This window comes from Xiphophorus maculatus, chromosome 19 (genome assembly GCF_002775205.1).
Source record: "Xiphophorus maculatus strain JP 163 A chromosome 19, X_maculatus-5.0-male, whole genome shotgun sequence".
Classification (NCBI taxonomy): domain Eukaryota; kingdom Metazoa; phylum Chordata; class Actinopteri; order Cyprinodontiformes; family Poeciliidae; genus Xiphophorus; species Xiphophorus maculatus.
Window position 1 is genome coordinate 25,896,407 of NC_036461.1, and position 24,023 is coordinate 25,920,429.

A 24,023-nucleotide genomic window follows, 5' to 3' on the forward strand; every position below is an offset into this window, starting at 1 on the left:
CCTTCACTCAATCTCCTATCACCTTGACTCTGTATCTGTTCTAAGGTTCGTCTCAGTGTTGCTCATGTAAACACTAAAATTCATTTTCAGTGAGTTCTGTTGCTTGAAAGCTTACACAGAACGGCTCTTCAGTGGCATATGTCTCTCATCAAAATAAAGTTTAGCCTTTTCATGAGAGATTCGGGATATTAAAAACCAATTGTTATTCGTTTACAATGTGGAACTTTGGAGGAAATTCACGTTTACATCCAGTTAAACATGAGGAAGGTAGAACCTTGTCAACCCCGTATATGGCAGACCATGTGGAGGGTCCGGTCTGCTCAGCTGAGCTCTGTTCTATGTTACATCCAACTGTGACAATGCCGTACAGTTTGCAGTATTGTTGTGCTTGCTGTGTTTAGGAGTTAATGACTTGCAGATGAAGCGTTAGATATGTTTCTTAGAAGAGGAAGTAACAGGGTGAGAGTGAAAACAGCAAACGTGTTGAGAGGACACAGCAGTGTTGTATTGTCAATATCTCATCAAGCCTGGTAGTAACTATGAGGTCCAACACATATGTTTACTTGGCTCCAATGTCAGAAATTACACTGTTCTTTTAAAGCTACATGGTGGAAATGTTTTTCATCAACTGTAAAAAAGAGGAGGGCGAGGGAGTGGAGAAGTTAGTCAATGCACAATTGCGTGTACCTACAGGGGCCAAGGCATGTCTAAAGCATTGAAGGCAGGACTTACAGGTCTAAGTATTTAGTAATCTAATTTACTTCCATTCTTTCTCAAACTATTTCCCCAGATGAAAAAAGAAACAGAAAATGAAACGAAAATAAACAAGACAGAAAAACCAATATACAGTAGAGACATGAAAGTTTTGTGTACACAGAATTACTTTGGTAAAACATGCAATTTCCCAAAGAAGGCACTGCACAGATGTGGAGGCAAACCTTACATTATGAGAACACAGAGTTCAGCAACGGACTAAGATCTGTTTCAAATAAGATAAATGTTGTCTGAGCGTATTGTTACAGTCATGCTGGTCATTAAAAATACACTGTGGTACTGTGAGCTGGTTCGTGTTCTTCACATGAATGGTGAAAATTTCTCAAGTGAGAAATTATTGCACAAAAGAAATAGTGGTTAAAATAGCATAATATGACAATATTTCTACACTTGTCCCCTATGACAGCCCAGATCTTGCGTAGTCAATACAATACTTGGTAAACAGATTGAAATGTCTTGCTCCGTCCCCAAAAGCACGCAAGTGTTCAAAGTATTGGTATCTGAGTCTAGACTCAACATTCAATACCTGTATTTGGTATACAATCTGTGATTTGAGGTCAGCAACCTTGAAAGACTGCCCAGTGGTAATGGGGTCCCATTTTGAGCAGGAATTAAAAATCACACCTATTTTTATGTAGGTGTCATGAAAAACTATATCATAGGCCATATACAGTACATGTATATTATTTTGTTGACAGCAAATGTAGGTTCTTCAAAGTGTACCATGATTTCTGTCCTTTACAGTAAACTTTATAGGGAAAAAGAGACAGTGCTAATATTGCAGATGCGCAAAAAGCAGCTGAAACACTAAGGACTACATTTTATGCTGTTCAAAGATCTTCATCTATGAAGTTTTCTGTTTGTTGTAGGTTTTGCCATAAATGAATACATACATTTGCAGATTACATACAGACTAAAAGCATACTTGATTTAGGGAAAGGTGTACCAGCCGCCTGTTCCGGATGCACATTAAAGCATTTATGAGTCAGACATGTTTTTGTTTTTTTTCCCCACATCAAAACACCCGAGTAATTTACAATTCAAATAATTCTAATAATAGTTTGTACAAAATGCAGCTCTTTCTTCAGTGTGATTGTGTCTGATAGATCTGAATAAAATCTAGAAGATATTTCATTTTTAAATCCTGCAACTCTTCCCAGACAAGGTTTAGACTAATTGTTGAATGGTAAGTTCTCTGCAGAATCTGCTCAATGCTTCTGTTGCTGTTTAGATGGAGTGCTGCCCCGAAAGTACATGCTGCAGCCCTGGAAGAGCTGTGAGCTGCTTAACGTCAAAAAACAATATGTAGAAATATTGAAGCAACAACTGAATACGTCAGGCAGGAAGCTGAAGCCTGAACACAAATGGGTCTTACAAGGGAACAATAAGCAAAGTTATCCAGGTAGACCAAATTAGTAACCTAGCAGCTTAAGGACAACAAAGTCAATGTCTTGGAGTGACCTATTGAAAATTATGGCCAGAATGGAATAGGAGATTGTTGGTCTACAAACCTGACTCAGGTATATCAGTAAAAATAAAAATAAATATTTCAGAAAAATTAAGTATAATCTCAGACCATGAGAAAAAAAGTGTAAAGTATGTGAAAAATTATTTTCCAAGTTTGTTTACTTATTTGTTTTTATGCACAAAATGCAACATGAACTATAAGATACAACAAGCATCATCACTGTAAAATGGGCACTGACCAAATATGTCAATCTGCAAAGGGTAAAACCTTCAGCTTTCTCATGAGTAAACATAATTTCATGGCCGGTTGGAATCAGGTTGTGTCTCATTTAATTGAACAGGGGGAAAGAAAGTGATACTTCTTCACTGCAGTGGTCTTCTCCCCGCCCTACAGTCACATCCCTCTCCTCAAACTACTCCATCCAGTTCGAGCCGTTTGGTTCCTGCTCGAGACGCCCGCTGCCGTGATGAATGGGCCCAAACTCCATTCATTTACGTCCAGAATGCGAAGACGCAAGAACAATGGAAACTGGCCTTAGAGGTGCAGCGCAGACCCTCAGCATTTTTCGCAACAATTTAGTCTAATTAGCATCAACTCCTGCTCCATCCATCATACTCCTCAAGAAACATAAACAAACTGTCAGCTCTAGCGTAACAAACAGATCGCCCAGCTACTTAGCGCAAATTATTCTTACATGAAACGCAGCTTCTCAGGCAACCCCTCCCCCCCTTCGAGCCATCTGCAGGGGTGTGGGGGGAGAATGGAGAGCTATTAAAATTGAAAACATATGTTTTAGTCAAGTTCAACTCTCCAGAGTGCAACAGTGGACATGGTGACAGTTCCCTCTGATGGCTTGGCTCTGATGGCTTGGCCTTGATGACTCGGGGCTGGAGGGCTGACGGCATAGTGGTCAGAACCCGTGTATTAAGTTGTGCATCATGAATATTCATATCCTTTCAACTTTTTAAGATTTTATCATGCAACAACTATGACTTTGATGCTGATTTTGTGGCTTTTATTTGGATTGACCATTTGTGAGTCAATTGAACCACTTTTTGTTCCATTTACAGCTGGAGTTCTTTTTTTTTTTAGAGAAAAGAGGGTACTCTACCCGATTTAAATCCCTAGAGACTAAAATTCATTTTTGTAAAATAGCTTAAACTCAGCTTGGACAGAGAATGACTGAACTACCAATTTTATGTCTTGCTACTGGACTTTGCCTGGGTTCTTCTACCACACATGCTTCAAACTAACCCATTTCATCACAGCTCTGGTTGTTTGCTTAGGATTGTTGTTCTACAGAAAGCTGAACTTGTAACAGCTTTCTCTTAGTCTTTTCCAGCCTCTAATAGGTTCTTTTCTAAGCCCTGCATTTGCTCCTGATTGTGACCTTTCTGAGGAAAAGTACTCCAGCATGATGCTGCCACAACCATGTTTCATCATAGGGATGTTTTGTTCAGGGTGATGTGCATGTCAGTTTTCTGCCACTCAAAGCATTCTGCATGTAGGCTAAAAGGTTTAATTTTGGTCTCAACCAGCACATCTTCTTCTAAACACTGTGTGTTGTCATCACATTATGGAAACTGCAGGAGACCTGTATTTCTTTAAAACAATACCTTCCTTATTGTCACTCCTCCATAAAGATCAGCTGAGTAGAGTTCACAACCAATAGTTGTCCTGACAACAGATCGTCCCGCCTGGGCTGTGGATCTCTGATGTCCCCTCTGAGTGACATCTCTTGTTTGTTTCCTTGATTAAAACTCTTCTGGCCTAGTATGGTCATCTCTTGGTAGATCTGACATTGTGTCATACTCTTTCCAGTTTCAGATAGATTGAACAGTGTGAGATTTTAAAAGCTTTGAACATTGTTTAAAATCAAACCTTGCTTAAAACGTCTTCACAATCCTATTCCTAACCCACCTGCTGTGTTCCTTGGTCTTCATAATACAGTTTACTAATGTTTGTTCTCCTTTTATCTGCAACAAACCTCTAAGGTTGTCACAGAACTGCTCTTTTTATACTGACATTGAAATACACACTGGTAGACTTTAGGTAGGTTTTATTTGGGGGCATCAGAGTAAAGGGAGCTGAATACAAATGCCCATTACACAAAATCCAATGCAATACTTTGACATGTGACTCCAACGTAACAATTTGTGAAAAATTACAACGTTTTCAAAAACGGTATGTGTGTACTTGTTGAAATATCATAAAAACATTTTGATACATAAAGGTTCATGTTTTGGGGATTTTGAACAGCTCTGTATATCCAGCAGAGAATCAACAGGTTGGTATTGAACCTTTATAACCCATGTGCAATATGCTGCAAGTCAAGAATTTTCCTGACCTTAATCTCGCGAGTCTGGATGAAGGACTTAATTTCATTAGGACTACAAAGCTTTTTCTTCTTTTTTTCACATGCACAGACAACACAAATGAGAACTTTATACAAATTACACTCCAAACCAAACACATTTTGATCCTATTTAAAGCTCAGCATTTGATTGGGTTTTAAAATTCTGCCTGACCCACCCAGGAAGTGCAATAACATTCCTTCTGTTTAGAAATCCCATTCATGGCTCCTTAAAAGATACTTTAACACATTCTTCTCATGTCTATCCGGGTGTTTGTAAATATAAAATAGAAGGCTATATGATAAATAAATATGAACAAATGATCTCCAATTCAGATTTCTTGTAGTACTGTAGCCGTATAACAGGAAATAGCCAGCATTGCTGCTTTGTGTATATTTCCTTATTTTTTTTTTTTACGCTTTTTTAGGAGTGACCATGTGCTGCACTGGATGTCAGCCATGTCTCCTCTAAAAAGTCCCCACCCACTCCACACAGACCATGCTTAATTTACCGATTTTGCATTTTGATGTTTTGCAAAGTGTGAAATACTTCACTAATTATGTAGGAAGTTTGGCAGGCGCAGCTTGTTATTTTTAGAAAGCTGATGGCAAGACTCAATCATCCCAGGAAAAAAAAATCAAAATACTGTACAAACCCTAAACGACATAAAACCCACGCTACCGATCCTTCCGCTCTACTTCAGAACCGAAGGAAGCAAATCGAAACGTGAACACTAGAATTTCTTTTTTCTTTCATTCATTTCTTCTGCGTTAAGCCTACCGAAACTAAGTCGGAGGCATTTGGTTTGAAACCAAAACCATCGTAGGTGAAAGAGGCTTCTGGCCGAAGTGTGAGTGGAGCGTTGTTCTAATCAAGCTAATTTGCCGAAAACCTTCAAAATGATATGATCCAGCGTAGAAATTCTTGTCAGTAAGCCAAAACCAATTCTCACTCAGTCGTGAATACAAACACTTCTACTATTCTCTCTTGGCAGCCCTGATGGAGGTTTAGAGCGTGTAAAAATACAAAGAAGAGGAGGCCGGGTTCACTAGAGTGACAAATGAGGAGATAACGTTGATCATTCAGTCAGCTCACTTTGCCCTAACTCGATTTATTTACATTAAAAAAACATCTATTTCATCCTCACCTGAGTCTTCAAGTGGAGCTTTCTAACCTGTTTCTTTCCTGTTGGGTATCACTCACAAGCTGTTAAGCTTCTGAAGGGCTCCTTAGTCCATTCTGTCAGTGCTGTGACTCGACTTATTGAGTGATTCTTAAACAGAAACCGTGTCTGAATCAGAGGAGGTCTACAAGGCTACCTGCTCCATCCATCTTTTATTCTGTTGCCATTCAAATACCTTACAGATTTCTTCTTTTTTTCAACCCACATTCTCAGTTTGGCTTCCCTTTTTGTCGTTCCTATGAACAGCAACAGTTTCTGTACACTCTTTGTGTCACTGCTGGTCAGTGTATGCAACTTTTGATGAATTTTAATTTAGCTCTGTGCTGCAGATCAAAAGGGAACCTTGCCTCGTAAAAATAAGAATGAAAGTATGTTATTGGCATATATTAGGAAAGTGAATAAATGTTTTAGCGTCAGACAAATTTTAAAAATTAAGTCTGAACAATTAGCTTAAAATGATACCAGTGCTTGTATACACAAACAAAATGAAGGTATTGGTATCATCTGGAAAGTATTCACATTTTGTTATGAGACAGCTTTATTCCAAATTGTACTGAATTAATCACTTTCTTCAAAAAACGAACATACAAATATCACGCCATGACAATGTGGAAAAAAGTTTGAGATTTTTGTAAACGCATTAAAAACAGAAAACCAAGAAATCACATACATATAATTAAGATACATATTATAAAAGCCGTATTATTAATTTAAACAAAATTAAGCCTTCGTTTAATATTTTGTTGATCCACCTTAGGTAGAACAACTAGCCTAATTATTATTTTTTTTAAATATGATGCCACAACTTTAGCTCACCTATCTCTTTTTTTTAGTGGATTTTATTTTACAGTAAATGGAGAGGAAATTGGGAGGAAAGAGAAATTGAAAACATGCCACAAATGGTCCAAGACCGGGAATCGAACAAAAGACGACTGAATCAAGAACTACAACCTCTACAAATCTATCTTTAGGCAGAGTGCCTGACTTATCATTCAGAATAAAGAATTAAAACCTTATGTTTGTAATAATCATTTATCAAGAGTGAGTATACCCATACATTCACTCTGATTATCTAACGTTTCAAAATCAAACATTTTAAAGAACTGAAAATGCCCTTGCATATAAAATTGAAATTCAGTCCAATTTTTTTGGAGTCCAAGTAGGAGGGCCTCTGTTGTCAGCCGATTCTTTAAAGTTCAGTTTTGACAGAATTTAATTTCTTTGTTCAGAGTAAAACTTCTGGGCTCAAACTACAGGAAACCAAGTTAATTGTTCTAATATATAAGCATATTGTCTTTACTTTGAATAGACAAAATGAAAATCTTGTTTGACAGCAGAACTGTGCAACACCAACTACTTTCTCGCTCTCACAAACACAATGTAGCGTGGCTTCTGTTCGTAATGAAAATAAATCAATGATCAATCACGGAAAAGCTCCTGTACAAAGAATGAAGGAAAAATGTAATGATTGAAGAAACCTTACAAGTATATCACAACTTTTTCCTTTCAAATACTTAAGTCAGATGGGGTTATATTTTTAAATGGATTTTTATTTTAAAAAATTATATCTTCTTATATTATCCACCTCTATAGTGAAAGAGAAAGATGTGGAGGTTTTGTCTGTCTTGTCAAAGAGCAAAAGGGAAATGAGATATGTAATAATTCTTTGTTGCAGATTCTTAAGAATTTTTCCTCAGTGTTGTAATCTGCTGCAGGAAATGCCAGAATTTATAATTTCAGAGAGATTTTCTATTTATCATTCTGCAAGATGAAATATTCTTTCTAAATAAATATGGCAAAATAAAACCAAAAAAGACATTTTAAAAATATATATTTAGGAACTTGTATTATTTGTCTATTTACATTCCCTAAATCATCTAAATATTAAAACCTTTATAGTATGACATTGGTAGTTGAATCCAAATGGCAATGAATGGAATAATTTCTTTTGAATAATTTATCGAAAAGGGAGAACATGGTAAAAATGCACCAAACAAAAAGTCATGCAACACTGCACTATGTTTTCCTTCAAAGTTCACTTTTCCGCAAGGATTAGCAGGGATTCTTTGTTGTTACTGTTCCGAAAGTTGGAAGTAGTGGCCCAACAATACTGTAGTGGTTGTGCATGTTTAGAGAGCCACACAAACACTGTCAGACCGCCCAACGGAGGCTGCATGAAAATAACACCCAGCAACATGCTTCGTCTCTGATCTTCGGCGCTGGCTAATGCGATGAAGCTGTCTGCAGGATTGCATGCACATGGGCGCACTCGGCCAAGTACAGTGAATCGCTCCCTCTGCCGACTGCAGCGGGAGAGCTGCTGGCGTTCAGGTGCTGTTCATCTGGCAGAAGTTTCAGGGGCCTGCCTCTGGAGAAAGAAAACAAACCCTGATCTGCTTCCCTGCGAACGGCTCCCAGCGAGCCAGCCAGCAGCCTCCGGGAGGCTTTCCAGCCACTCCGGCCCCTCGGACCAGGATGTTTGGGTTAGAAAATGACTTGCTACTCCCTCAGCCCCTTTCTCTAATTGCCCCAAGGGTAATTACCTTGTCTCCTTCCCACTTAAGACAAACCAAAAGCTATAGAGTTTTTGTATAATGTAGAAATTGAATTTAGGAAAAATTTGTAATATTTGTATAGTCATTATTACAGTTAGAATAATAAATGTACTAAAGTGGGTGCTGTAAATACCAATGAACTACTAAAATAAAGCATACAGGCAACTGGTGGTCTAATAGGGGCTTTGCTTACATTCTTATGTTTACACAGCAGCTTAAAAATGGCTACGATAAAATAATCCAGCAGCAAATATTCTACTAACGGAGCGTTTCCTGAGTAAGCACAATGAAATCGAAATTTGCAAAACCATGTTAGCTTGTGTGTGATCACATATGAGGTGTGCCTCAATAGGAAAAAAAGACCATGTAGCCTCAAATTAAAGCAAACTCTGAATATGACGGGGCTATAATCGCAGACGTATGAGCGTGTCATTTCGTCTTCCTCAAACTGGGGACTGATAGATTGGTGCGGAGCGCAGTTTCTCCCTCGGGTGTGATACATCAGGCTGCAACGGTCCAAGTACCATTATGAAACACACCCGAGAGTACCGCAATTCAGGAAAGAGCAGAACACCAATGGAGCCCTTGAAAGATTTCTTCTTGTGCGGCATAGAAAGGAGACGGGGAGAAATTTTTGAACAACTTTCCTCTTACTCTTACACAGCTAGTATAAACCTGGAAAAGAATCAAAGAGGAAAAAAAAAAACTAAATGCTGGAAGACAGAAAGCTTTAATCAAATAGGAATAGGTCACTAAATGACATCAAAGTTTACCAAGCTGTCAGAAAGCCTTTAAGGTTTCCGACACACCTTTCCCACCTCACATTTTAAAGTCCTTTTAACGAGATAACCAGAAAAACTACTTAAAAAAACCAGAGAAATATAGCGCTGACCCTTCCTCACATATTGCTGAGCACTGCCAGTCAGCTGGCTGAAAGAGGGGTGCTTAATTTTAGCTCGCTTTCAAGAAGAAACAGAACAACAAGAAATATAAAATTGTCTTGATGTAGAAATGAACGCGAACTACCCATAACTTTAACTGTGGTTGTTTCTACCTGGCTGTAGTAATCCAGCAGTGCCGATCAGCTGTCTGAAAAACAATTACTCACTTTTCTCTGTTTAGAAGTATTTATGGTCACCAAAAATACACACAATCGTGCTGTGGATAGTAAAGAAATGCAACTCATGACTTTTATAATGGCATCACCATTTTAAACTACAATTAACAAGCTAGAGCATCATGTCTATAAAGCACCATGAATCTATAGTATTTTCACTCCATGTCAGAATACCAGTACGGTATCATAGCAGCCCGTGTCTAAGTCAGAATAAAAGACAGGAAAAAAAAGCTGAGAAAATTATAGGCTCTGATACATCACTGAAGTTACATTGGGATTTTCAAAAGAGTTGCTCTTTCTTCTATCTTTGAAACTACTTTCTCATTTTGAGGATTTTAACATCAGTGTCTCACTGCAGAAACAGCCGTCAGCCTACATGAGCCTGCAGGTGGTTCTTATCAAGAATGCCTCTGCCAGACTGTCTGATTAGTTGCTTAGCATCCTCACTACACATATGGTTACTGGTATAAAGGTATAGCAAGGGTTTAAAAAGACACAAAAGCAAAAGAAAACTTTAGTTCTAGCATTTTGTACGGTTGAAAGATATTTTGTTGGAGATGTCAGAGACGGTGAAAAAGTAACTGGAGTTTTTGCTGGCAATGTGGAGCAGCGCTGCCCATTCCCCCCCTCCACATCTTGCTGCATACTGCCAGTCAGCTGGAATAAAGGAAGAAGGCTACTACACTTTTCTCTTGCTCAAGAGAAAGCAACATTTGACTGTTTGGACATATTCTCGTCTGAAAAAAAAAAAAGAGAGAAATAATGTTTCGACTAAACTAATAGAGCACCAACAATCATTCTTATAATGATAAAACTGTTTTGACTGCAGGTAGACCAGCTAATTTGAACTGAATTGTTTAATCAACCAGCTAAAATTACCAAAATCATCCAATGCTTTTTTTTCTGGCATTCTGGCATAAATCAAATGTTTAAACATTTGTAAAATGATTTCAAAAGAATAAAATAAACAAATCCTCATGTTTCTGTGTAAAGAGCAGAAAGGTGCTACTAAGAATTTAGTAGCATACATATATATATATACACACACACACAGACAGATTTTTTTTTTATTAAGATGATGGCAGGTAGCCTGACGGACACCTAACATTAACGTGTTAAACAGTAATAATAATGTTACTCAATATGCATGTTTTATTTTTAAAAAGTACAACAGCAAAAAGAATATTCAGCCAGATAATGGCCTGACTAACTGACACCAGACATCAGCATATTCAACTTGTATTACATTAAATAAATTATTTAATGTAATAAATTATTATCTAAATTATTTTAGAAAGAGAAATTTATAAGCCGTTTGCCCTGTAATTTTATTTACTATGCAAAAAAATCAAAATAATAAATTTATTTTAAAGTTTATCTTATCATCACTGTTAAAATATTAGTGTTTAATCATCTTTTTAGTTTTAGTGAACAAAGTGTAAGAAAACATGAGCACAAGGCTTTTAGAAAAATGTGTCAAATAAACAGAAATTTGTGTTTTAAATGTATATAAAAAGATACAATGGGCGTGCCGTGGTGGCATAGTGGTTGGCGCGACCCGTATTTGGAGGCCTCGAGTCCTCGACGCGGCCGTCGCGGGTTCGACTCCCGGACCCGACGACATTTGCCGCATGTCTTCCCCCCTCTCCTGTCAGCCTACTATCATATAAGGGACACTAGAGCCCACAAAAGACCCCCTGGAGGGGTAAAAAAAATAAAAAATTTAAAAAAGATACAATGGTGGCCATGAACTTTAGTACTTTTCTTTTACTCCAAGTCATCATTCAGTTAGAATCTGAATCTGGTCCGTGTTAAACGCACAGTGTCAAACCGCTGATGAGGTTTTACTGTCCCACCTCTCGGCCGCCGCTCTTCTTTTATTCGCGACTCGCCTCAAACATCGTAAACAGTGGCGCTTTTCTGTGCCGTCAAACGCATCTCAGTGGGAACTCTTGTCTTTAAAACTCACGCAGACCGCAAAAAATATTTTGTGTCACTCCTGAGTCATGATTTGGACCGCAGTGGAGAGCAAGCGGTTTTCAAGTATCCATGTGTTGAATGAAGGCTTGGAGAAATTTCAGCTTAAATGAAGACGTCTGCTGGAAATATTAACATTTCCAAGGATACCTGTGACAAACTGAACCCAGATGTGATGCGATCATCTCCTATTCTGAGGATAGAACATCTTGGCTAACTGAACTCACTCGCAAGTACATGGAAAAGAATCAGTGAACTTATCCATCTTGATATTGGCTTAAAGACCATGATCTTTCCCAGGCCTTTATGCTAAAAGTACTACAGGGATAAATACAGATTTCTCCCTTCGCATACTATAAAGGAGAAGTAAAAAAGCTCTCTTCTGCCCTCTATACCTCCGACTTTAAAAATTGTTAAATAGTTGGATAAAAGGCTTATTAACCAGCTGTGCACCTAATTAAATAGCCAGTTTTTTCCATTCCTCCTAATTTGCACAGATGTTAAACTTTGCCCTTTAATCCAAAATGAAAACCAGACCAATTTCAAGCACACATCAGTGTCCTCAGGGTCGCAGCAGATGAACATTAAGACGCTAACACACTGCTCTTTTCAGCAAGCTGGCAGCGTCCTCAAAATCTTCATTACTCGCTCTTATTTCAAACAAATTGAGGAGAACTGGTGGATTCCTCCCACAGCTCTTCAGAAACTCTTTCCAGACTGTGACGTTTTCACGTGTCTGCTTTGATTTCGCTGCACGACTTTGATTTCAAAATGATAATGGTAAACAAATTCCATACACGACCTTTCATTCAGCTTTGTTTCTCATTAAATCATCAGATCCACCCCCCGCCCCTCATCCTCTGCCAGTATCTTTCCCAAAATTATGTCATCGTCCAACCACAGGAGGTCAGAAATAATGCAAAGTGTCTCAAAATGTGAGCTTCCCTAATTAAAGCCTTGCCCTGAGACATCTACCAGCATGGCCACCAGGCAGAGGATAGACTTGATCCTTTGAAATGGCATAAATTGGCCCCTGAGCCCAACAAATTGCATTATAATTACTGCATTGGCCCAAAGTGCTGTTCTTCTTGATAGAGTTAACCCAAAAATGGCTAACCCGGCCTCCCGACTGCAGGGCTAAAAAGGGGAGAAGGAATGACAGTTTTTGGCAGACGCTCGCTGGTCAGACCTGTGCTGTAAATCTCTAGCTCATCCAGAGAATCAGCACACCAAACATCCACACACACACACGCCCACACGCACTAAAACAGGCATGTAATTCAGGGGTTTCATGTTTTTGTTTTTTTGACAGTACTTATTATGTTTATTTATATATCAGTGCTTGCAGCAAGAGCATGAAGGACTTGTAATTATTGGATATGAACTCTGCTGTCAAAATCAGATCTAAAAAAATAAAAAGAAGAAGAAGAAATGTTTGCTATGACCCTGACCTTTTTGTTTATGAAGATTTTCTGAAACAATAGCAAATCAAAAGAGGGGGGAAAAAAAGCAGGATTAGCAATTCATCCAGCATTAACCTTTACTGCAAGAGAACGACCCCGTGTGTCTGACCTGCTACCAACCGTAGATACGGGTTGCGGGGCAGGAGGTTAAATGCCCAATTCAAGAGTTTTCAACACACGTCAGAGTTCATAAGGAACAAAGTGTTGGAGAATAAACAGAAAGCATGTTGTGGCTGTTGAGAAGCGAAATCCAGATGAAACAAAAAGTGTTATTCTTGCATTTGTTGTTTCTCTGATATGTTTTAATCTCTGTGTAGTAACCTAAATATTGGTGATCGAACATCAAGGTTATATACATGAAAGGAACGATGACAGCGGCCCAGTCTCTACTTTGAAGGTAAAGACTGTTTAAAGATTTGTTTAAACTGAGCATAAATACCAAAGCTGACAACTCAAAAATAAACACACACATCACAACATAATCCAAATACACGAAAACACAAAAAACCTCACACATACACCACTGCTTACATGTAGATTTCCACCCACAAACCCATCCAATTATAGCCTCCTTACCAGCAAATATATGTCACAGAAATGCCCAACACGCAGAAACAAACAGAACACAAACCTGACTCTTACATTACAACACAACCCCCTCCACACACACACTCACTTTTTTCTTCATAAATACATATTCCAGATGGATGCAGCCATACACACAGCCAATTCCCACAACTGCATACTTTGTCTCTTTTTTTCCCTGCTCCTTCCCTACTTAGTGTAAGTGCTCAATTAAGCATTGCTTGTTGAGCTGATTTCCTCTCCCACTTTTATTGACATTGCCATGTGCTGTACAGTGTTTGCGTTCGGTTTTCTGGTACCCTGGAAATTTTGAGTGATGTCGGCTTTTCATTTACGTCTGTCCTCCTCCAAGGCCGTTTCACGCTAATCATATTATAATAACTTGTGCTCCTGGACAGCTAAATGATGTGGTGAAATAGGAGCCCATGATAAAGAGACAGCATTGTATTACAACCCTGAATCAGCTGCAACCATGACAACGTTTAGTTATTAATATTAGATTATTCATTGTTAGTGTCTGAAAGCAGCTGTGTCATTTGCCTGAATTGTTACACACACACAGACACATTCTTGTAGTGGTATTATATAAAATTCTAATAAGTGAATGTTTATTCTGAAGCCTTATTTAAAATAAACTATTAACAATTCTGGCTTACGATAAACTAACACGTAGCTAAGGTGTACTTTATCTACAAAACAAATTAGTTGAAACTTGACATTGTTTAGCACATTCAAAACATAAATGCTCAATTCATTAAAGAAACTGAAAGACTGAAAACTGTTCATAGTCTTGCCATTCAGCAGAAAACTGGTCGATTGTGTATTATGATCAAAGGAAATAAGCTATGCTTGCTATTATAAAGGTTTTGTTTTATTCATTCATTTTTTTCTTTACATTTATTCAATTTGACATTTTATTTATTCTGAGTCTTCTGTGCATGTCTTCTTCTATTTTTCTGCGTCCTACAACAGCTTGTTTTATTCCAACAATTCGTCATAGATCAACAAAACCACCTTTGGGTTTTTATTTGAAACTATTGCACCATAACACCATTACTATGCGTTTGAGTAAAAATACACGTTTTATTTGGGGAAATGTTCCAATTGGTTTTTGCGTTGATTTTTTTTTTTTTTTTTAAAGGTCATTATCAGGCTGTAATACTGAAATATTGCACTGTAATAATCCCATCAGTGTTCATACGTCATCTATTCCGGTTGAGTGTAATTGCCCGTTACAGAAGTACATGCGTCCACGCGCTCCTGTTTGTTGGCAACTGACGTAATGCGGTGCGTGTGATCTTTTCGATGTTGCGCTGATGTCCTGAAACCGCGCGCGCCCTCCTTCCCGTCACGCTTCACACTCAGGCCGCCCGCGCAACACCAGATCGCGGTGAGTAAGGCGCTCCTCTAAACCCATTTACTGAACCATTCTCATTAATCATTGAGATAACGTCAAGATCTCAGAATGAACCCATGCATTCATTATTTTTTCCCCCCTTTTTACTTAAAGTTAATTATGCCCTCAATATAAGTTTGTAGATCTATTCTACAACCTGGAGGACACTTGTCTTCAAAAACATTATCAGTTTTAAACTTGCACGCTTTTTTTTGGTTGTGCTTTTTAGATGTACAAAAACATAAGTAGCGTTGTTGAAATTACCATCTAGCGTAGATATAAATATGAGAGCGGCCACCTCAATTAAAACTGATGAGTGTTATATAACAAAAAGAGAAAAACTAAGACCATTTCTTTCTTGTTTATGTCATATTTTAATGTAGGGAAATATGAAATCAATATTTCGATATAGATTTTTATCTGCAAGTATACTGTATAAAAAGAAAGGCAAGGAAATGAGATGCAATTGCTTTATTTAGAGGTAATGCGTGTGTGAGTATTTGTGTATATAGAGATATTTCTTTAACCACAAGCATGACCATATTTCCCAAAAATAAAACAGAGCGGTTACTTTCGACTCGAAATGTTGTAGTTGTAGATAGCCGTGCAATGAAAAGACGATAAATAAGTTAGTTAATCTGCGTGACTTTTAAATTGTTACACATGTTTTACAAATGCGCTTCGGTTCATTATTAACATTAAACACCGTTATCATTCTTCTTCGGCACTCTTTGAATCAATAAGACCCTTTTCCCGTTCATCTAACTTCTCCTGACATTTTGATTAACATTTATAATTAGTGAGAAACGATCATTAATTCGTATGCTTATTTTGATATTGATTAGCATGTTATTTTCTTTTTTTTTTTGTTCCATTCTTAAATGAGGGGTTACTTTAACTAAAGCACGATCAACTTAATCATTTGGAGAAAGTCACATATTGCCAAAGAACTGGTAGGTCCATCAAGAGGAAAACTCTTTTCTCGTGCTTTTACGAGGATGACAGCGGAGCTGCGCTGATGATGAATCCTGACCTCGTTGCAGGACAGACATGTCTACAACAAAGCACACGTGTGCCCGGTTAAGTAGCCATCCTTCACCACCATCATGGCCCATTTTAACCGTCTCAGCATGCCTGAACATCTGTCTGTCAAGGATGGAACCAAAAAAAAAAAAAATAAGTAAATGGGTGGCATTCAATGAGAGCCAAAGCACACATCAAAATGTGAGCACTGCGCAGGAGGACTGAAGACAAAAAAGATGGGAAGCAGAGGGAGCCAAGCAGATCCATCCAGAACCAACATTACTTCAAACATGAGGTCATCTAAACATCTGTCCACAACATGTCCGCCAGGAGTTCAATCAAAGCCCTCCTCTCCCGAAACATGTACAATTGTTTCTGGAAATAAATATTAGTCCTAATTCGACTGTGATTGGTTGCTGCCACGAGGGAATTGCGGAGGGAAAAAAAGCTGAAAAGTGCAAGTGCGCGCGCGAACTGGCACAACGCGCGCACGTGCATTTTCTTCAACTTTATTTATTTTATTTTCCTCCTCTCTCTCCTCTTTTCTTCCTCTCTTTCATTTAGGGTAATGGGCTTTATTTGTTCTTCCTCGACTGATTTCAGCCCCCCCCCCTGTTTAAAACCAATTAAATGGAAAGGGTTGCGGTGCAGCCGGAGCGAGGCTCTGACAGTCTGGAGGGAGAGCTGCGGCAATCACATCTGTCTCATGTCGTCACAGTCCATTTGCTGGAGACGGATCGATTTACTCATGGAGTTTAAAAAAAAAAAAAAAAAGAAAAAGCTCCCAGCGAGGAAATAACAAAGGACTTAGAAAAAAGACATTACAGCAAAGATCGTGTAACTAGATAGATTAGCTATTTATACAGTTACTGCACTCTTTATTTCATCATTGTTTATTTTCTTTAAGAATTCAGCTTCCATTTCGATTTTATTTTTATTTACAAGTTGCCTCTAGTTTTTGTTCTTATTTCTGTTTAGACCCCAATGACAAGTTGCAGAGCAGTCAAGCATCAATCTCCCTGTACCTGAAAGTAACGACAGAAACTTAAAAAACTTTACATACCTCTCCCATAAAACGCATCCAGCATGGAGCTACTACCCCCTTGTGGACATAATGCGAATGACATCAAAATGACAAAAAAAGGTGTTTTTCACCACTAAGTTCAAGGCAGGTTTTTAACACAAAAACAGTCCTCTCATTCATAATGATGACCCATTATTCAATATTGTAATGGGCAATATTGTAAACACTTATTGTTTAAGTGTTCTGGTTCCAAGAGAAAAAAAGCATTTACTGGAACAAAAAGATTTTTTTAAAAAAATCCTCTTCTTGATGTGGAAATTCTGACTGGGAGGACAATAAGTCCCAGGTTTAGTATTCAATAGAGTTTCAAGCATACAGACATGTAGGAAAGGTTGTTGATATAACTATGTCTCTAGATATAATATGTCATAATGATGTATTGCTAATTGTAGTTGGCACCAAAACAAATAGAAAATCCCAGTGATTTTCAGATTTGTAACTAGAACACTCAGATTTCTGGGACAAATTGAATGCAGCATTAATGTAAGGACAATATAAACCGAAAATATCATGTTCACAATGTCAACTGGTGCTATGTTAATATAGCTGGTGCTATATTATAGCACCAGCACTCCAATATTTGACTGGAGTGCAAATATTGTTGGTCATAGTAACATTTTGATATAGTTGCAACAAAAGAGTTGACATATCTTACTGCTAAAACTTTTGTAAACCTCTCCAAGGCCAATGAATGTCTCTCAGGAAAGGGAGGACTGGACTATGCCAGATGGTGGAGTTAAGGTTGCTAGAGGAGCTGCGAAGGCTGAAGTAGCTAAAGATGATGCCAATGATAAGGATCTGCTATCTGACAAAGCTCAAGGACAAACAAAACAATATGGAAAAGCTCAAAATAAAGCCTCTTTAGAGTGGCAGCCTTGTTTTTGTGTGAATTATTTATACATTTGTAAGGCATGTACAGAGCAGAGGTTAACACATATGGAAAAGTTGTTTTTTTTCACTCCACTGGACAATTTAAAACAAAAAAGACAAATAATGGGGACCACTTTACATGATCTTAGGACTTTATCACTTATTCTAAAAGTGTTAGCCCATGTTGTTCACTCAATGTTTGCTTTAAACTGTTCAATCTGGCAGATTCAGTCATATTTGTACAACGTGAGCTTAACCATTCAATTCACCATCCATCTTAGTTGCAAAGTACTCCAGATTCCCATTTGAGAGCTCATTCTACTTTCATGGGATTTTGCCAGCACTGACATCAACCAGAAAAAAAAGCAAATATGTTTTCTTACTTCTTTCCAGATAATTTACAGATAAAATTGTGCTTTCATACTAGTTCTGCTTCAACTTAGTCATCATAAAGTTGAAGTCTTAAAAATACTCTGTCTTGAATGGAGATCAATTTATTCAGTTTAGGTAAAAAAATATTCTCCAAAGCATTTAGGACGTCCACAATTTTGGACACAATGAAAGTTCAAACCGAACTCCTGGTTCCTTTAGCAAGTCAACAATCAGAAAGCATGTTTCTATTTTTTTTTTTTTTGCTAAGATTTATTGCACAGTCGGCTGGATCAGTCTTTACTTCATCACCTGTAAGGTTTTAAAGAGTCTTCATGGACTGGCACCGTAGTGTCTGATAGATCATTTAATCACTTGCAGCCCTACCAGAGCTCTAAGGTTGTCAAACGAGCTATTTTTACAAGTTCCTAGATCCAGGAAAAAGTAGAAAAAAAACAACAAAAAGAACAGTCCATTTTTGGTTTCAGCACCAACACTCCCTTTTCAAGTAAGATCTATCCAAACCAAGGAACTAGTTTTTATTTAAATTAATAAGAAAAAACTATTTGCTTGGCTTCAGTTTAACACTGGTTGTGAAGGGGCTCAGGGCTGTATTTTAGAGCTGTTTCTAATAGTTTCATTCTTTGGATACACTTTTTTTTAGATATAAAAGTCCCTATTTTTATATGCATTTCTTTTTAATTAGCCTTCACAAAAGCTTGCTGTAAATTAGATTGATTTCAGATGTAATTAATAAGTAAAATAAGTCTAATTCTGAAACCTTTTTTAAACCATGACTGTCTTAATAAAATGATAAAAAACAAATAAATAAAAAAAGTAAAATATGGAATTATTTAGGGGCTCAAGATAATCAGAATTTAAGAAATATAATCTCTTCTCAAACAAATGTCAACTGAGATTATAATTTTTACTTCTTATCGTCTTGACACAGATACGGAGCTCAGTTGTGGAGAACCTAAGACTTTAGAAAGCCCAAATGCAGCGTTTGCTCCTGAACTACATTTAAAAGAAGCCCAGAGACAAAGGAGCATATAAATTATATCTCTCCACTCTTGTTAACACCAAACCGAAGGCAGAAAAAAAATGTCCTGGTGGGGAGGTGAAGGTATGAAGAAACACTAAGCCCATTTTCCTCACATAAAACTTCTGTCCCCTGCGTGCCCCCATCAGTCTTAGTGAAGACAGATGAGAGCCCCTCAGCTTCGGGATAGGAGTTCAAGTCAACCGGTTAGCACGCCCAGGAGACCTGTGAGGTGATAACAGAGCTGGACTATAGGCTATGTAACAAGTAACATCAAATAAGCCGTATAATGTATCTAGCATTTCATAAAAGCATAATTCTTTCATTGTTTACTTGAACAACATTAGAAAGGTGACTCTGGGATGGATTCTCAGCTCTTAATCTCTATACGTTCTGGCTGTCGAACACAGTGCTGTTAATAAGCTTTAAAAAAAATGTAGTAAATAAAGTTCATCAACTACGTTTGCCCCAAAATATACTCTAAAAGTTAACAAAACTTTCAATTAAATAGTCAACAAACTGAGAGAACCCAAACAGGCAAACTGTCTTGAATATGATTTACATCCACTTGTCAACAGAAGAGCAAATACCATGCCTCTCAACTTGCTGAAATGCTCTGAAACATCAGTTAGCCTAAAAAATAAGGAAATAGTTTTGTGATCCCGTATAGTCAACAGAAGTCAGCTTGTTCAGCTGGAAAAACTAACATGGAATAGAAACAATCTGCACTTGTTCCTGGTGCCAGATCGGATGACACATCCGGCTTTTTTTCCCCCCCTTCATCGCGTGGGATCACGCAACGGATTCTTAAGACCAAAAATTAACAGAGGCAAGGTTTGCCAACAAATAACATGGCTCATTAGGAATGATGAGCAAATGTAAATATCCCGATGTCGTCAAGCTTTCTGAGCAGTCTTTGAAATGCAGTCGTTATTAAAAATCATCAAGGCGTGAAGCTAGGTGTGAAGCATGAAAAACGTGTAGAAGATGAAAGAGTTTTGTCAAGCATCCACACTTGTTCTCTACACTTTTAATAATTCTTGCAAACAAAAACTCACAGCCATGGCGGAAAAAAGGTAAACACATTAATGTAACCGACTTTGTGGAGTATTTATCTGCATTGACCAATCAAGAAAGAGCTCATGTTAAACTTGTTTTCTCTACATCTGCACAAGATACATCAAACTGAGTAATTATTGTGCTTTTGAGAGTTATCAGACCTGTATTTTTTAAATATAAGCATCAATAAAATGGTTTTTTTTGTTGTTTTTTTAACTATGTGTTGACATTTGATCAAATCAGCAGTAATCGCCATCTGTTTATTTGAGCATGATGGGGCCTCGTCAGAGATAAAATATATACATACATTTTTCCCAAATCAGGAAATGCTCCATACATACGCCAGCCAACAATCTTCAGTGTTTCAGCTTACTAATGTAAAATTAAAGCTTGTTTAGCCCTTGCTACTATCACAGGTACTCTGAATAAAGTTTGAGAAAATGTAAAGCTCTTCAACAAAAGTAAAATGTTTTTTTCTTCTTTAAGGGATTGTTCCTTCTATTCAGTGTTTTCAAAAAAGGTGGAGAAAAAGTGGCGGTAATCTGAGCTGAACATTATGAACGTAAAGCATGTAGAGAGTTTTAATAAGAGGGAAGGAATATGAGTGAATTTCTCACATGTTTTTTTGACATAGTTGCACTCGGCAGTGGGCAACCAGCTCTGCTCGTTTATCTCATCTGTGCACGCCCTCAGCAGTGGCATCTTCTCAGTGACGGTTTCTTGGTGCAGTATTTGCCAATATTAGATAAAGGCTGGGTAAGAATACAGTAGCAACAGAAAACATCGCAACATGGGAAAATGTGGTTGAATATGTTGAAAACAAACCCTGAAAAAGAAGCATGATCTTTCTGGGTGCTTGGCTTTCATTGACTTTTAAGGTGCATGTTTAAATGTCTCCATTGCCATATTAGTAGCGTTACAGAAGGAGCTGCTTCTGCTGCTTCAGCCAGCTCATTTCAGCACAAAATTCCTGCATAACTTTTCAAATTACACATAGTGTATTTTTAAAATATTGGTCATGGACTGCCCTAAATTTCAAATATCGGTCTTGGCCATAGACCAGTATGTAACAGTCAACCTCCAATGTACATTTTCAGATGTAAAAAAGCAAAAAAAAGATAGTTACAGTCTGTCTTGTAAAGGAGCAGATAAGATGCACTAAAAATCATGTTGCAAAGTTTTGCACATATACCACTGTTTCATAATCTGAATAATGTTGTATTTATTGATTACCACCTATGCAGAATGAGGCTGCACTATTACTTTGCAGTCTCATTCTCATTAAAACCTCACTGACTGGTTTTAAGAAAATCACTTTTGATTTTTCAATCTTACTATTAGGACACTTAAATTTTCAAGCAGTTCTAAAAAAAAAACAAAAAAACATGATGTTAGCATTTATAGTTCTTGAAATCAACTAAAATAAGAACAGGTAGTTTCACCAAATCTGTTTACGTACTGACAATTGTTTGACAGTGTCTCTTGCCATCTGGAGGCTCAGGAAAGCTGTACAAACATTTTAACTGCCATATCGCGAGCTAATGCTTAGCTCTGGGTCATTCCCGTTTTACTTTAACTGAGCAAATGCTTCATGTCAATATGTAAATATCCCAAGTTTGCAATAAGTCACTGCTGAAAGTGACAAACAGTCTGAAGTTTAAATTGGCAAAGGTTAACAAATGCACACAAACATTCACACCTTCAAACTTCCTGGTTAAGAACAATGGACATTTTTATATGCAGAATAAAACAACACACTAACCCAAGTTGAAATGCCAACATTATGCATGCATTTTGACTTTTAAAATAATTTGCAATTATTATTTTAAAATGCATAACACAAGAGTAGTAAGCTGAAGTCCTGCTTAATGTTTAAAAATGATCAGGGACGCATCGCCATGAAGACATATTCACTGCTTAGGAGTCCGAGAAGAGTAGCTTCATGCAATGATGGGAATTAATACATAACCAACTCAGTGGTGCAGAGAGAAACCTAAGCGTAGTCATGAAGTCAAACTAAACCTTAACAGCCACAAGAAATGTGTAACTAAAACAGCTCGACAGTTTTCTCTTAAGTAATCTACCAAAATTAGGTATTCTGGAGAAAAGAGGACAAAGTAAAATAGAGAGTATAATTTTCTGTACATTAAATTATTGTAATAGTGGCTTTACATGTGCATGCAAATTAAAGAAAAGAAAAATCAGTTAATTAAAAACAGCACAAAGAGCCCAGGATTATGCGCTTTCCAGATAAATAGTGGCATTTTATAGCACAATCACATAACTGTGTTAACTTCAGTCGTTCAAAAATGCTACGTATATCAAATTTGACTTACAATTTTACTTTGAAATTTAACATTTGGATAATCCTTACCCTATATTGTCTAGTGATTTGCAAATCTATTGTCATGTTTAGTATAACTCAATTCAAATATGGATCTTGTATTCTACAGTTTTCAACACTTTTTTTCTGTTGCTGCCTCTTTGCTTTCCTCTCATCCCCTTCATTTTGAACTCTACAAGTGTCTCCCCTTAGTGTCTGCACTTTGTAACTACACTTAATTTTTCCGCTCAACACTTTAAAGTCCTGTTCAAACATTTAATACAGCTGGTTATTTGTAATGGAATATGGATCCAAATCCCATCACCGTCTATCCCATTGAAAATTAGGCTCCCGTCACATTCAAATGATTGCAAGAGACACCAGTCCATCCCTCATGTCCCCATCAAAATACCTACATTTAACATTTCTACCACTTTTATATAAATCTGGGGCATTCTGTCTACATAGACAGTGATAAATTAATGTTAATTTCGTTATCTTTGTTGCCTGTGCCTGACATGAAAAACGTTGCATGCACACATTACCATTAATAGTTCTACATAGTTTAGCTATTAATGACCTTTTTAAAAAAATAAATATATCTTTTTTGCTACGTTAACCCCGAGGGAGACCGCTAGAAAATTGCACTTCCTTAGTTTACTGAAACTTAATGTCTACCTTGTCACCATAAATATTCAGTCAAAGCTCGTACCTCTGAATTTCTTAACTCATTCAAACGGCACATAACTTTATACATATTATTTCTCGATGCTGCATGAAAATGTAGGTGATTAACAGCATGTTTACTGGTTCATTTTGAACCCTGTCCAGGTTAAGTATGTTGAGATAGCGTCTGTGTCGCACGAAGTGCAAATAATGTTACCTTTAGTCGAAAAGGGAAACACGGCTACGCATGCGTAAACATGCGCAAACGGCGTAAAGCGAGTGTACGTAAAACGGGTGGGAACCATCTTGGTGAGAAACGCCAACTCTTTGTGACCTAAACATCTCTCGTTGAAGCCGAGTATGCGTTTCAGCTGCGAGAGTACAACAACAAACACGCGCCAGTTCCGCAATTATTTGTTTAATGGAAATAACTCAAGAGGAGCTGCCCCTTAGAGCACTTAATACACAGCGGCTAGAACTGTTGCGTAATCGGAACAAAGGCGTCAAAAATTAATGGCTGTGGATAATTAACTCACCAGCGGATCCACCGGCTATAATCTGATGGGAGGCTTCGCGGAGCACGCTCCTTGGCTTGTTGGTTGTCATTGTTTTGTTTTGGCTCTTGGGCGAGGTCTCAACTCTGGGAACGTGGAGGAAAGCTGTTAAGAACCGTGCATTTAACCTGTCAGACATAAAGCAGTTGCTTCAGTGTTAC

The 24,023-nt window shown here is 37.6% G+C and overlaps 1 protein-coding gene across 2 annotated transcripts in view; it reads right to left on the reverse strand.

Annotated features, from left to right (window-relative positions):
* slc25a21 (solute carrier family 25 member 21) overlaps nucleotides 1-24,023 on the reverse strand; it is a 122,877-nt gene that overhangs the window by 98,060 nt on the left and 794 nt on the right. The window contains exon 2 of one of the 2 annotated variants that reach the window (XM_023353241.1): nucleotides 23,845-23,948. In XM_023353241.1, the coding sequence (XP_023209009.1) occupies nucleotides 23,845-23,914 (70 nt within the window). In that variant the 5' untranslated portion in view covers nucleotides 23,915-23,948. Of the gene's footprint in view, nucleotides 1-23,844; nucleotides 24,022-24,023 lie in introns of those variants that run through there. The other variant, XM_005799295.3, reaches the window with a different exon arrangement.